The sequence below is a fragment of the Elephas maximus genome, chromosome 2 (genome assembly GCF_024166365.1).
Source record: "Elephas maximus indicus isolate mEleMax1 chromosome 2, mEleMax1 primary haplotype, whole genome shotgun sequence".
Taxonomy (NCBI): Eukaryota; Metazoa; Chordata; class Mammalia; order Proboscidea; family Elephantidae; genus Elephas; species Elephas maximus.
Genome location: NC_064820.1, coordinates 101,369,783 through 101,385,149, shown reverse-complemented (window position 1 = coordinate 101,385,149; position 15,367 = coordinate 101,369,783). Strand labels below are relative to the sequence as shown.

The 15,367-nt window shown below is 36.9% G+C and overlaps 1 protein-coding gene across 1 annotated transcript in view; it reads left to right on the top strand.

Annotated features, from left to right (window-relative positions):
* Nucleotides 1-14,567, top strand: part of KIAA0825 (KIAA0825 ortholog) — a 445,920-nt gene extending 431,353 nt beyond the window's left edge. Inside the window, exon 21 of the mRNA XM_049867904.1 lies at nucleotides 11,844-14,567. Within this exon, the coding sequence (XP_049723861.1) occupies nucleotides 11,844-11,961 (118 nt within the window). The 3' untranslated portion in view covers nucleotides 11,962-14,567. The remainder of the gene's footprint in view (nucleotides 1-11,843) is intronic.
* Nucleotides 14,568-15,367: the final 800 nt, after the last annotated feature.

Here is a 15,367-nt window from a genome sequence, read left to right as displayed (position 1 = left end):
AAGTAATACATCAAACTAAATAACTGTGAAGTATTTTTGCAAAATAAAAAAATAAATATTGTTTTCTAGATATTAAGATATTGAATTAGGTCAAGGTAACTTGGTGAGAGAAGATTTCGCTTTGCCTATTTTAAGAAAATCCTATATTTTGTGACTTCTGAAGGCAAAGATGCCTTTTTTAAAATTCTGTAAAAATTTAATGTCCTTTACATTTCAGGGAAATCATAATAGTAAAAAGAAAAGCTCATTCTATCTTTAAATTTGAATATAAAACAGTACAAATAATCATATTCTTCGCTTTTATTTGATCCTTTTGAGGGGGAGTTTCTCTATTGCTTTCTTTTTTCCTATTGAATTTCCTCCCAGACTCGTACACCTTAACTAGCTTGAGAGAATGACTAAACTGAGTCAGAAATAAGTTTCTAAAGATCTTTCTGCTCCCTTACCAAGGTGAGGTGCTTGCCGCCCACTTATTCGTAAAAGCCCCTCTTCCTGAACTCTCATGTAGGAACCTTATTTACATACTTTAGATTCCACATAAAGCTCAGAGGCAAGCAAAATTTTAAGGTGTTACAAATATAATTTATAAGGAAACTCTATGCTGTTCTATTTTAGAAAAGAGAAAGATGAGGAATCAATTGTTTCAGTTATGTAAAAGAATAATTTTAATTTCTCCACTTCCACTAAATATGTACCAAAGGGGATGGACTGAAACTACGCACGTATCCTAAATTCAGGGTTTTAAAACATTAGGCAAAAGCAGTTGTGGATTCACATTCTCTGGGGAAAATATCAGAATTTGAAGGTAGGTCTCCTCTGATAAGAAGACAGAAAGGCCTATCTCCAAGGGAAAGCTACTAACTCTAATCTGTGGTTTTATGGAGCTGCTAAGAAATAGTGCCATTTAAATTCAAGCTGATTAAATTCAAAGCTGATTATTCTGGCTTATAATAGATTCTCCTCAACAATTCATGAATTACAATACTCATAAAGTTATTCTCAAACATGGAAGAGCTTTATATCTATCCCTTCCCTAAAGTTTTTCCCTTGGGACTAAATGCTCTTCAGAATCGCTTGCCCACAGAAATGTCTTCCAAGAAGAACATCAAATTCTATAGTTTCCAATTTCACCATAGAATCTGATAATGCCTTTACTATGTGAAAAAAAAAAAAAAAATCAAGCTGCTTTCTGAAATTAATGTTGCTTTCTTTCCAGTGATTGAAGAAACCATGAGTTGTTCCCTACAGTTACTTCGGATTGCTTTAGCTGCTTAGGTTAGAATTTTGGCTCCACCACTGGCCAGTTGTGTGACCTTGGGCAACTCTTGCTTCTGTAGCAATAATAATAGTTCCCATCTCATAAAGTAGCTGTGAGTTTAAATGAGAGGTAGCAGCAGTTAAACAGTTAAACTTAGTGTTACCAAGTGAAAACACTAAGACTTTACCCCCGCAGAGGCAGTCACTGAAGGATTTGACACACTAAAATTTTCCTAATTCATTGCCCAGCTTTCTCATGCATGTGAGGTAATTGAAACTGCCATGGCTTGAGTCAGGCACACCTTAGTCCTCAAAGTGACATCTTGGCTTTTAACACGTTAAAAAGGTCTTTTGCAGCTGACTTGCCCAATGCAAATATATCATTTGATTTCTTGACTGCAGCTTTCATTGGCATTGACTGTGGATCCAAGTAAAATGAAACCCTTGACAACTTCAGTATTTTCTTTATCATGATGGTGCTTATTGGTCCAGTTGTAAGGATTATGTTTTTTTTTTTATATATTGAAGTGTAATCCACACTGAAGGCTGTTGTCTTTGATCTTCATCAGTAAATGTTTCTAGACATCTTTGTTTTTAGCAAGCAAGGTTGTGTCATCTGCATACTGCAGGTTGTTAATGAGTCTTCCTCCAATCCTGATACCAAGTTCTTCTTCATGTAGTCCAGCTTCTCAAATTATTTGCTCAGCAAACAGACTGCATGCTAAAGCTGGACAATGAATAAGGAAGACTGAAGAAGAACTGATGTATTCGAATTATGGTGTTGGTGAAGAATAGCAAATCTACCATGGACTGCCAGAAGAACAAACAGATCTGTCTTAGAAGAAGTGCAACCAGAATGCTCCTTAGAAGCAAGGATGACGAGACCTCATCTGATGTACTTTGAACATGTTATCAGGAGAAGGACGTCATGCTTGATAAAGCAGGGAGTCAGTGAAAAAGAAGAAGACCTTCAACAAGATGAATTGACACAGTGGCTGCAACAATAGGCTCAAATATAGCAGCAATTGTGAGGATAGTGCAGGAATAGATGGTGTTTTGTTCCGTTGTACTATACGATCACTGTGAGTCGGAACCGACTCAACGACACCTAATAACAACAACACACGCTAAAAAGAGTGATCAAGCAGTGATGTGAGGATTGGGATCAGAGCATGAGGTCAGTGGGAGCAGGAAGATCAGTTAGGAGAATACTGCCTGTTTAGGCACTGAAATCACGAGCACCCAAACTGTTTACTAATAGTCATGGGAGTGGAAAAGAAGGGATAAAGATGAGAATGATTCCAGAGTAAGTTGTCCCTTAACTGGTAACTGACTGTGTGAGCAAGATAGGCAGTGGGAGCATAGATACTTTCTGAAGTTTAGACCCTGGGTTATTGAAAGAGGATGGGGATAATGATCAGTATGAGCAACTTAATTAAATATGAATATAATGGGAATGGAAGTGAAAATGACCATCAAGAAGTTGAATTTAGAGAGCTTGGGGCACAAATGAGCTTCAAAATATGGAATTACAGATCGGGAGACAGATGAATCACAGATGCAGAGACAACAGCTGAATGAGTGGGAGTCAATGTGGAACTTTCCAATGGAGAAGAGAAGCTTGTCTAACACTAAATTCTGAGGAAAGTCCACAGGTGCAGGATAGGAGGAGGAAGAGAACACATTTTCCCCTTTGATTTGAACCTCCCTTTGGAGCCAGTGTGGGCTATGTTGCGTAGAGGAGAAGGACAAAAAGGTTTGTTCTAGGGAAATAAAATCCAATATGACTCAACTTTGTATTCCTCAGCTACCAACTGGTAGGACAATTTGAAACCGTTAATTTGTCCAGATGGTTAATGCTGTTTAACACTACAATTAACTAATAAATAATTATAAGCCACTTTGTAAATATAAAATGTTGCATAACTGTTTAATAATAACATTAATTCAGGAGGCTTATTTCAAGTTAGCATTCTTTATATTCAAGTATTTTATTGGTATTTCAGGAGACATGATGATAATATGAGAAAATGCCATCATTAAAGACTGCATTTGAAAGATACAGCAAAAATATTATAGGAAAACAAAAACAACTTTGGCCCCACTAGGCTGACAGAGTAGACTAGCATGAAACTTCTCCCTCATGAAAGACAAGACGGAATGACAACACGATCATAAAAGTGGATAACTAAACAATGAATGAAACCACTGTAACACATAGCAAGTTCATTTGACCCATATATTGATAAGAAAGAGAATTTATCAGATAAAACATTGTAATGGGCAGGAAAAAGGGCATCAAGATAGGAATTCTGGGGAAACCACTAGAATCTCATAAAATATAATAATAACATTTTATGAAGCACTTGAAATTTGTAGCTTACCTCTCTTTACCACAACACATTAAGATGTAAAATTCTATCAACCCTTATTTTGCATATGAAAAAACTAAGGTTAAGAAACTTGCCCAAGATCACACAGCTATTGAGTGGCAGAGCCAGGATTCAAACATAGGCTGTATGGCTTCAGTATCTGCTAGGAAGAATCTGGTAAAGGTTTTGTTTTTCCTAATAAAATGGGACAGGTGCAGCTCACATGTCTCTTCCCCTTCTCCCTGCATCACACAAAGACACAATGATTGATGCGGCAACAGCCATCTTTGCACCATGAGGTGAAGGCCAAGAGAACTACAGAAACATCAGCCCTGCTGTAGTTGAGCCAGTAAACTCATGCCAGCAGTCACCCATCTCTGGATTTCTTGTTATGTGAGAAAATAACCGCATATTTGTTTAAACCACCCTAGTCATATTTTCTTCTATTTGTAATCTTTAACTAATATGCCAAAAAGCGGTAACACTATTTTATGTGTTTTATAAGAATTTAGGCATTTCATCCTCCCCATAACTCTTTGAAATAAGTACTGTTAAAAACTCAAGCACATTGTTCAAACGATGATCCTTTCGCTTCTCCATCTTTAATTTTTCTCTCTCCACTCTGGGTCATTCCCATTGGCATACAAGCATGCTTGCTATGATAGTTAAAGTTTTAAAAACATTTCTCTTGATCTCACATCCCTGTCCACTTACTCTGTTCACCCCCTCCATTTTATTGCTGCCTTCGATTGAAAATTTCTGAAAGATTCTCCTTCTTTGCCCCCCAAATTATGATCAGCCAGCAATCAACACCGGCATCATCTGGGAGTTTGGTAGCAAGGTAGACTCTCAGTTCCTGCTCTGAACCTAACGAATCAGAAACTGCATTTCAGCAGGACTCCTAGATTCAATGCCATTAATGTTTGAGAAACACTGATCTGTGGTTGGTCTCCGATTCTTCTCTTTGAAGTCTGTCTTGAATTCATTTAAGTGAAGTTTTCCTTTCTGTTTCCCCACTGAAACAGCTCTTTACAAGGTCACCAATTATTATCTCCAATTTATGGATAAGGAAACAGAGGTACACTTTTACCTGGCTTGCCCAAGGTCACACAGCTTGGAAGTGGGGGGCATAGGATTCAAATCTAGTACCTTGGCCTCTAAACCTGCAAAACAACAACAACTCTTCAGCAAATATTATTCTCAGCAGTGTAACACTGAAACCATCTCAATTAAAATCAGGAATTAGATAGGGATGCTTACTATTTTACTATTCCATAAATATTCAACATTGTTTTGGAGATTCTAGAACAAATGTTTCTCAGCAGAGATAATTTTGACATTTTGAGAAAACAACTCTTCTTTCTGTGGAATTGTCACATATTTGGTTAAGAACTCTGCTGCTAAACAGGTTTGCGGTTCGAATCCTCCAGCTGCTCCTTGGAAACCCCATGGGGCAGTTCTGCTCTGCCCTGCAGGGTTGCTATGAGTTGAAATCGACTCGAAGCAACAGGTTTGGTTTTGGATTTTGGATTATCTCTGTTCCCTGGATCCTAGAAGCACTCTCCAGTCATAATATCAACCAAAATGCCCTCCACGGTTCCCGCCACACAAAGGCAGCATCACTACAGGTAAGAACCACTGTTCTAGAGCAGAGGTTGGCAAACTTTCTCTTTAAAAGGCCAAATAATAAATATTTCAGGCCTTGTAGACCATGCAGTCTCAGTCATAGCTACTCAACTCTGACATTGTAGAGTGAAAACAGCCATTGACAACACTATGTTCCGATCAGATTTTATTTGCGAAAACAGGTGGCAGACCAGATTTGGCCCATGGGCTGTAGTTTGCCAACTGCTGTTCTAGAGCATTTAGGATTTTAGGAATATCAGTAAACCATTTCTCTTCTCTCTTCTCCCACCAATTGAGAGTTATGTGCAGGAGTCAGACAGAGGATCAAAATTTTGGCTTCATTACTAATAAACTTAGATCAGAGAATAAGTTTAGATTTGCTGATGGTTACATTACAGCAAAGACTACAAGTTTCCTCCCAATACCCATTCTCTACCTAAAGAATGGAGCTTAGGGAAGAATGTTTAGAAATGTATTCAGTTTAAAAACTATATTTTTACAGTCTCCCTTCCAGTGTGTTACTAAATTGTAAATCCATGAGCAGTAAATTGAAGTATTATATTGAACTTCCTAGAATGCTTCTTAAAAAGGTTAGAGACACTCCCCTTCTTGCCCATTTCTCTGCTTGCTGCCTGAATACAGATGGAATGTCTGGCACTCCAGCAGCCATTTTGGATCAAATGATGAGACAGAATGGGGTAGAGGAGAAAGAAAACCTGAGCCTGATGAATTTATAAAGTCACCGTATTAGCCTCGTATTGCCTTTCTCAAACATTCCTTTATGTGAGAGTTTAAACCCTCGTGAGTTTGAGCCACTGGACTGAAGTCTCTATTACTAGCAGTTGAGCCTAATCCTAACTAAGACATCCCTGGATTGAATTTACCCCTCAGGGCTGCAGGGCTATCCTGCATGAGCATAGAGCCTACCCTACCAAGCTTTATTGCATAACTGAAAGTGCAGGCCTCCGCAAACAGGAAGCTCCTAAGAGAAGAGAAAGGGAAGGCAATAAACTGTGTACGTTCAGTTCTTTCTCACAACTCTACCAATCGCATAAATGAAAGGTAAAGAAAAGGTGGGAGTATGAAAATATATAGTCTCTCTATTTTGAAGCATAAGGAAGAGCCAGGTTGTCTTCAGGATATCAGTATTCTTACCACTTCTGGTGCTCTTAACCATAACATTATATTGTCCATCCTATTCTTGCAGCATCCTCGTAGTGTATGGCAGGGATTATGCAATATAACATAAACCAATCCAGATCTTCTTTCACACTCAGAAGCCAAGTTACATCTTTATGAGATGCTTATGAATGATGAGGGCCAGTTTGAAATGGAAAATTATGATACAGACAGCACTGAGGAACTCCAAGTGTTCATGGAACTGAAAGGCTGGCTTTATAGTAAGATTTTATTTTGAGGTGTCTCGCTGTCTCTATCTCTGTCTCACACACACATGTATGTGTGTACATACATCCACATACACTCGTGCAAATGTAACTCCCCAGATAAAAATTACCCTGGTAGAATATTAGGTGCATATTGATTTTTAACTGTGATTAATTTTAATTGGGTCACTATGAGTCGTAATCGACTCGACGGAAATGGGTTTTTAGGGTTAATTATTTGTTGTTATTGCCCAGAGGTAATTATTATATATTGAAATGTGTCATCCATATTTCTGAAAGCTTAGGTGTATAAGCTTTCTGCTGTCGAAGGACAATACTAGGGGTCCTGTCTTCTAGTATCACTGACCAAAATGCTTAGATTCAAGAAAACAAAGGTCAAGATCTCTATAGCCAAGCATAATATCTCTCTTGCGGTATTCTCTGCTTCAAACAGAGGAAGGCTTCTAATATTTGGGCCAATGTGTTAGGTAACATCCACTGGAATATTCTTATTTGCATAGAGAATTTTCATCTGGGGGAAACCTTTCCTTCACCTTCCAAATGTAAGTAGTCAGCCTTTCTTGGTGCTCTCATAGTAACCTATGCAGCCTGATATGGGAAGTTACATTATGATGAAGGCAGACTCTGAAATACTCTCAATTTTACAGTCAGGAGTTAAAAAAAAAAAAAAAAAAAAGAAGCCCCCGAATTCTACAATGTCTCAGTATATGAATGACATTTAAGGAAAGAATTTTTAGATTCATAATAAATTTGAGGCAGATAGAACTTATAAAGGGAAGATTGATTGCATCTGAACCAAAATGGTACTAGGCCTCTGGCCTTTGCTGATATTAAAGCTAAAATTTATGCGAAAGCTGGTCTTGTTGAAAAGTAAATACAGGACCAGGTCACAATGAGATTTGTCTGTGAACAGGACAGGGCTGACCAGCAGAGTCTAGACTGAAAATTTAATAATCCGGGTCGGTACATAGGCAAATCTTGGAAGCACTTACTGTAGGAAGGAGCAACCAATGCCAGACAGGGGAGGAGCCAGAGTCTGGTGTGTGAGAAGTTCTCTGAGGCATTTACTATGGCTTCAACTAGGAGAAAAAAATACCTAAAATCTGTGAACACAATTGTGTGCTGAGCAAGAGCACAGGCTTTGAAATCAGTCTGCCTGGATTAGAATCCCATTTTACCACTTACTAGTTAAATGACCTCAGGCAAGTTTTTTTAAGCTGTCTTCCCTCAGCTTTCTCATCTATAAAATGGGGTAAGAACAGGGCTCTCCTCATAGGGTAGTTAGATTAATAAAATGATTAAATAAAAGCATCCACGGAAAGCTCTTGGCTCATGGCCTGTGCATGTAAGAGCTCTATAACATTGTTAGGTGCCATTGAGTCAGTTCCAAATCATAGTGACCCCATGTACAACAGAATGAAACACTGCCCAATCCTGCACCATCTATAACATTGGCTAATATTAAAATAACATTCAGAAGAGCAGGCAGATACCTCTGGTCCAGGTCTGAATGTGTGTCTAAATGCAGAAAGGTGTACCGATGCTGAGAACACCCAAGTCAACTTGAACAGAGCTAGTGTGCAAGACTGTGACTGCTGGTTCTTTGAGAGTGTATCAGTCCAGCTATTAGAGTCCCTACTGTATATAGATAGCAGAAGGGACTCAGAGTCAAGGACAAGCCAAGCCCCATGTCTACCCTCCCAGAAGCCATAGAGATGGAGCCCGTTCCAGAGGATAGTTAAGGTTGTAGGGTCTCATGGTACTTTGCTGCTCATCAGGGTTAAAGACAAAACATTAGCACCGCCACCAGCTGTCATGGATTGAATTGTGCCCCCCAAAAATATACGTCAACTTGGTGAGGCCATGATTTCCAGTATTGTGTGGTTGTCCTTCATTTTTGTGATTGTAAGTTTCCTGTGTATTGTAAATCCTAATCTCTGCCTGTGGTTAATGAGGCAAGATTAGAGAATTAGGGTGGGATTGTAACAGCCTTACTAAGGTCACATCCCTGATCCAATGTGAAGGGAGTTTCCCTGGGGTGTGGCCTGCACCACCTTTTATCTTACAAGAGGTAAAAGGAAAGGGAAGCAAGCAGAGAGGGAGGATCTCGTGCCACCAAGAAAGCGGCACTGGGAGCAGAGCGCATCATTTGGACCCAGGGTTCCTGTGTGGAGAAACCCCTAGTCCAGGGGAAGATTGATGACAGGGACCTTCCTCTAGAGCTGGCAGAGAAACACTTCCCCTGGAGCTAACGCCTTGAATTTGGGCTTCTAGCTTAGTAGGCTGTGCGAGAATAAACTTCTCTTTGTAAACCATCCACTTGTGTTATTTCTGTTACAGCAGCACTAGATGACTAAGACATCAGCTGAAATCAGCATCAGGCTACAGTTCTTTTACCATAATAGGCAGTTTGGGAATTTAGCAATACAGAAAGAAGGCAGGCTATCAAAGTAAGAAAAAAAAAAAATGTGATCACCCCATAGTGGTTTGCAGAAAGAACTAGAATTTACTCGTTTCCCGTAGAGACATGCTTCCATCATAGTAATCTAAATATACAGTGAAAACTAGTCCTAGATATTTTGAGTAGAATGTCTAGTCAACTGTGTTTAACAAATTAGTGTATATTTCTTCCAATAGTTTTTTGACAGAATTGAGCTCTTTCTGTATTAGGTTAACAAGACCTAAAACTATGATGAAATTAGAGATAAATGTTTCATCAAAAACACACAGAGGTGAAATGTAACAGCGCTTCTGGTAAATATACATATGTTACAAATCTCTAAACTCTAATGTTTTTATCCAATTAAGGTAAAATTATTAGGAAAAATGTAGTTCTAACATTATTTTTCACCTATCTTTGTCATCATTTTTCATTCTCTTATGAAATTATTTCTTCTTAATAAACACAAAGCAAATTTAAGAAGACTGTAGTAGGTAAATAACTTTGCCTAATATCATTAATTACTAACAGCTCAATTATACAATGAAGCACCTGTAATTGTCATGAAGCTTCAGAATCCTTATCTTGGATTCTATTATGTATACAATTCATTTAAATTACATTAATTATACAGATTTTTTTTAACGAAGCAAAGAGACTGTGCTTTTAATTTTCACAAGTAGAGACAATGATCAAAATATTTATGTGCATATTACATATTTTGCTCTGTTGACATTCATAAAATAATTCATTTACTCAGTACTATATTAACACCTTTACATGGGAGGAAAAAAAGGCAAACCTAGTTTCTCATGCTTGGATTCCTTTTTAAGAGTATTTACATCATCCTTTGAAAGTTCTTTTATTTAATATCCAGCCCAAGAAAGACAGGCATTTTTCAGAAATGTCAGAAAGACATTCTTCAAAATATGAAATATTTAAACTATTTTTACCAGTAATTAATGTAAAAATAGTAAAACAGTTTTAAAACTAGGCTTAGTATTGCGTTTTACAGCTCAGACTCCAGGGCCTGAGTTCAAATCCTGCAAGATACTTGGGCAAGTGACTTCAACATTCTATGCTTCAGTTAACTTATCTGTAGAATGGGCATAATAACATTGTAGTGAGAATTTAAAAAAGGATGTCAAGCATTTAAAAGTAATATGTCAGTTCCTGACCCACAGTTAAACCAAAAAAAAAAAAAAAAACCCAAACCTGTTGTTGTAAATTCTGACTCATAGAGACTGTATAGTATAGAGTAGAACTGACCCATAGAGTTTCCAAAGCTGCAACTATGAGTCAGAACTGACTCAATGGCAGCGGGTTTGGTTCTCTGTTTTGATCTTTACAGAATTCTCCTTCGGAGCCACTATGGAACCTCCAACCTTTCAGTTAGCAGCCAGTTGCCAAGTGTTAACCACTGAACCACCAGGGCTCCTTGACCCATAGTTAGTGTTATACAAGTAAATATTTTCTATTATTATGTATTTTCCTACTTGGGAGGGATTGAATTTAATCTGTATATTCATGATGCTCAAATTCATCCATATAAAATGGGTAAAGTTTTTTTATCTCCAGGAATGACCAGGGTGTACCAAACAAAGCCCTCCAAAAAGGAAATCTGTGTGGGAACAGGTATCCTACTTGGAGGTTTCTATGGAAATAGCAGTGTCCCGGCTTTGTTTTCACCACTCAGACAAAATAAACAACTACTCCCCTTGCCTCTCCCTCAAAAAAAAAAAAAAAAAAAAACTTGATATGCTTTCCTCATCTGTGACAGGCAGTTATCAAAAATTTCTAACTATAATAAAATAAGGGACTTTTGAAGGACATTCAGTTCAGTGAATTTATTGTTAGAAGTCCTGTTTATTTGAGGCCCTGATAGCAGAGGTTCCTTTAGGATGTATCAGCACTGGTTTAAGAAATCCCTTTTTAACAGCACGTCAAAGTGGATGGCTTGGGGATTGGTAGAAATAGGAGTAAGGGAAGGCAAAAGGAAATCTATGCAGACTATAGAGAATTTATTAAAATGTACCCAAACTTAAATGTACCAGGGTTATTTGTAATAATATTTACTTTACAAGTTTATATATATTTATAGTTCTGTAGCCTAGCATTTTATTCTATTTCTCCCAATAACCCAGAGTCAGAGCCTTTAACTGCTGTTTTAGTAAATGCTGTATAGAATCCTAACAATCTGCTGCTTTTTGGAGGGGGTGGGGGAGGTGATTTAACTTGATTATTTCAAATCTGATCTTATTTCTAGAAATACACTGACTTGCCTTTAAAGTCTATTCAATTTAGCTTAATATTCTTCTTGCTGCTAAGGTGTTCCTGACAAAACTCCCATGCAAATCATCTGTAAAGGAAAGATACTTTGAAAAATATTTGCTTATTAATTGCTGCTTATTCTAGATTGTATATATGTGTGTATATTCTGGTAGGTAGTTATATTAAATATAACTTTTTAGTATCTACGTACAAAAACCTTATATAAAGCAATACTTTAAAACTTTATATTGGAGTGGAGCCGGTTTGACTCTACTTTCCTCCCCTGCCTCCCTGCCCCGCTCTGCAGAAGCTGTGTCAATGAACTGCGTTTCCCAAAAGGCAAACAGTATAAGACCTCACCAAGGAGGAACAATTGCCTCAATATACCAGTGACTACATAGTCAAGCCTTGAACAGCAGAGTGCTGACTGTATGAAAATTATAGAATACTAAGATGTGATTTTTCTTCTAGGTGGGAAATGAGAAACGATGAAACACTGGAAGAGGAAGAAAAAGCAATGCTGGAACATTTAAAACGGATTTACACCATACAGAACTCTTCTGCCTCAGATCACACAGAGGAACAGTAATCTGCAGAAAACAGCAGCAGCTATATTTTAGGAAATAATCACATGTAATGGAGTAGGATTTTTACTACAGTCAGAATGTATCTCAGATGTGCTGTGAAGCATGAAACCGATGACTGATTAATCTCTGTACTGGAAAGGAATATAACACATAAAAAATAAGGTGCTACATATTTTTTATTTTAAATATAATTTCAAATCTTTTTCCCCAACCTCTCTTTCTGCGATATAACTGCTGCCATCTCGTGTTCCCTTGGAATTATTTTTCCTCCTCTCGTTCAGGAAGTATCTATGACAACAGGCAAAATGTTTGGAAATCTTTTCTCCAAGGATATTTTAATACAACGTTTGGATTTTAAGTTTTCAATATAATTCTATAGCTGTAGCCCAAGTCCAGGTCTTAATAGCCTTTACTACCCACCATTGTACATAAGCCTCCTTTACCATAGCTTTTTCCTTATCTTCACCCAATTTCTCTTAATTACAGCTACAAAGAGCACCCTCTTGAAGTGTTACTTCAGTCATGTCTCTGCCCATAGTGGCTTTTCAGTACTCCTCTACATCATCTTCAAACTCGTGAACATATGCCTTAAGGTCTTCTACCAAATGGCTCCATGTTCAGCCAACTGCCCGCTACCATCTTGATTCAAGCCACACTCTCGCCATTCTTCCTAACCCAAATCCACCTTTCTCCCAAAATTATGTTTAAAATTCATTCCATCAATCTCTACCACACAGCTCATTATGTGTAATTCCCATAATGTTATGTTCATTACATTCAGACACACACACATACACACCCTAAGGAGACAGAATGTGTTCTAGTGCCCTCTCTGCCGAGTATAGTTATAAATATTTATTGTATCCTTCCTCCCTATCAGTGCCTTTATTGATTGATTATATTATAAAGATTATTAGATTATAATGACCTTGTCGACCTGATAATATAAAGCCCCCTTTCATAACTCCCCATATGCCTACTACAGTGTTATTCAAACACAATTGTTTGAATGGCTGACACTGAAAAAAAGCAACAAAGACAATTACAGGCAGTCCCTGGATTATAAACATCTGACTCATACTTAAGAACAGACTGCTGTAGAGCCTATTATATTAAAAATTTGAGTTAAATACATACAATGGCTCATAATAACGAATCCATGCACTACTCTGTGACACTCAAGAAAACACTGTGCAGTTTGGAAGTGTTAAGTGTTTTATATGCCCAGAAAGATAAAATGTATACTATATACTAAGACAAACATTTCACAAACTGACACTAAATAAGAACTGTACGCACCTATTCTGATTTACCTACAAATTGGACTTAAAGACAGACTTAGGAATGGATCTTGTTCATAACCCAGAGACTGCCTGTAGACTGTTGAGCAATCTGCAAGACATCTGGGAGAAATCTTATATCATGGACTATTTTAGACTCACATGACGTCAAATAGCATAGCTTTGGATGTGTGTGTGTGTGTATATATATATATATATAATAGATCGTCCATGTTCCCACATTCTGTGATTTTTATAAAATATGTGTAGGCTACATGACTTCCAAAGAAAAGTAATTATGCATTTTTCAAAAAGTGAAAGTTTTGGGGAGGGCAAAATAAGTCATCTTCGAAAAATCTCTTGCATTACTTCTTTAAATAAAAACACACAAATGTCCATGTACCCAGATGCCTGCCAAATAACACATTTTATTTTTAAAGAATGTACTTCAGTTGGCCAGTATAATCATGAGCCAAATGTTTTAAGACATGATTGAAAGAATTTCTGAATATTTTATGCAGACCACTGAAAAAATTGTAAAAAAAAAAAAAAAATTATAAAAACGGGACTTTCCATCTACTCTTACCAAGCCATTATGTTATATAAGCCTAATAGATTTCTTCAAACAGTTACTACAACAGTCAACATAAGGCAATAGTTGACTTTAATCCCTTTGCTTTGTAGTGGTCTACGTACTAAAGCTGCAAAACTATGCTTTATTAGACTTGGCACTAAAGTGGAAAGTCAAAAAAAAAATAAATGGATCCAATAAGCTAAATGAAATAATATTACAAAGTTTTCACAGGATTTCACATTTGGATTCTGTCTTCTAATATATCTAAAGATCGTCTTTTAAAACTGTTTTTACTGAGTCTGATATATTTCTGTACTAATTTTGGGAAGTGATTTAGTTCTGCAGAGAAATTTCTCTATGGCTCCTTTTTGAAAAGGAAGAAGTATAGTAAAGGGAAGAACAGGATGAGTTGGAAGATGGAAAAAGTGGGAGAGAGGAAGAGCTTGCAGTTGATTATTTTCTATATTCGCTCAGTGAAATTACAGTAGCTACAAATGCAATAAAGTTTATCATTGGAAATGTTGAATGATAAGTCATTGATTATCAGATAGTTTTGACTTTATACTTGATATGTTTCTTCAAGTATGATAAGGAGTGGGATTTCAAAACACTTGTTCCTTCTCACGTTTATTTTGCATTTGTATAAATTAGCAACATAATGAAGCCTAACATTTTATAACTCCCTATTTGCTTACTACAAAAATATTAACTTTATATAAAATATTGTCTTCCTTCTGTATTCTGTTATTTTATATGTAACTACAAAGAGACACCTATTTTATTATTTGTTTAGAAGTTACCATGCAGAAACTGTGAAATGATTTTTTAATAAAATATAAAAGATAGTGTCTTTCAGATATTTTACATTTTTGTCATCTACACCAACCATTGTTATAAACGTAGCAATTGTAATCAAGGAATAGGAAAATAAACCACTTATTTTGTCTACAAATATGTGCCTGCTTATAATGTTCCATTATCCTATTCCTATCTACTTGAGTCAAAGAGAGGTTAAGCAGGTTGTAATTAGCATGTCTTACTCTAACAGAATGTAGAAATTATCAAACAGTATCATTATATCACTCACAGGTACAATTTTGCTGAAGATAATTCAAAAACGGTTGCAGTGGTACTTTTACAGGGGAACGCCAGAAATTTGTGCTGATTCAGAAGACGGAAAACGAGGGGTATCATTTCTGATGTCAGATGAATCTTGGCCGAAAGCAGAGAAGACCGGAAAGATGTTTACCTGTGTTTTTTTTTTGACTATGCAAAGGCATTCGACTGTGTGGATCGTAATAAATTATGGATAATATTGCGACGAGTCATTCTAGAGCACTTAATTGTGCTCGTGCAGAACCTGTACATAGACCAAGGGGCAGTTTTTTGAACAGAACGAAGGGATACTGTGGTTTAAAATCAGGAAAGGTGTGCATCAAGGTTGTATCTGAAGTGTTTTAATATTAGGTAGAATATATTTTCTCATTTGTTTTAATGTAGCTGTATAAGCTGCGATTAATCTCTAGTCCTTGGAAAATGGTGCAGGCTCTGTTC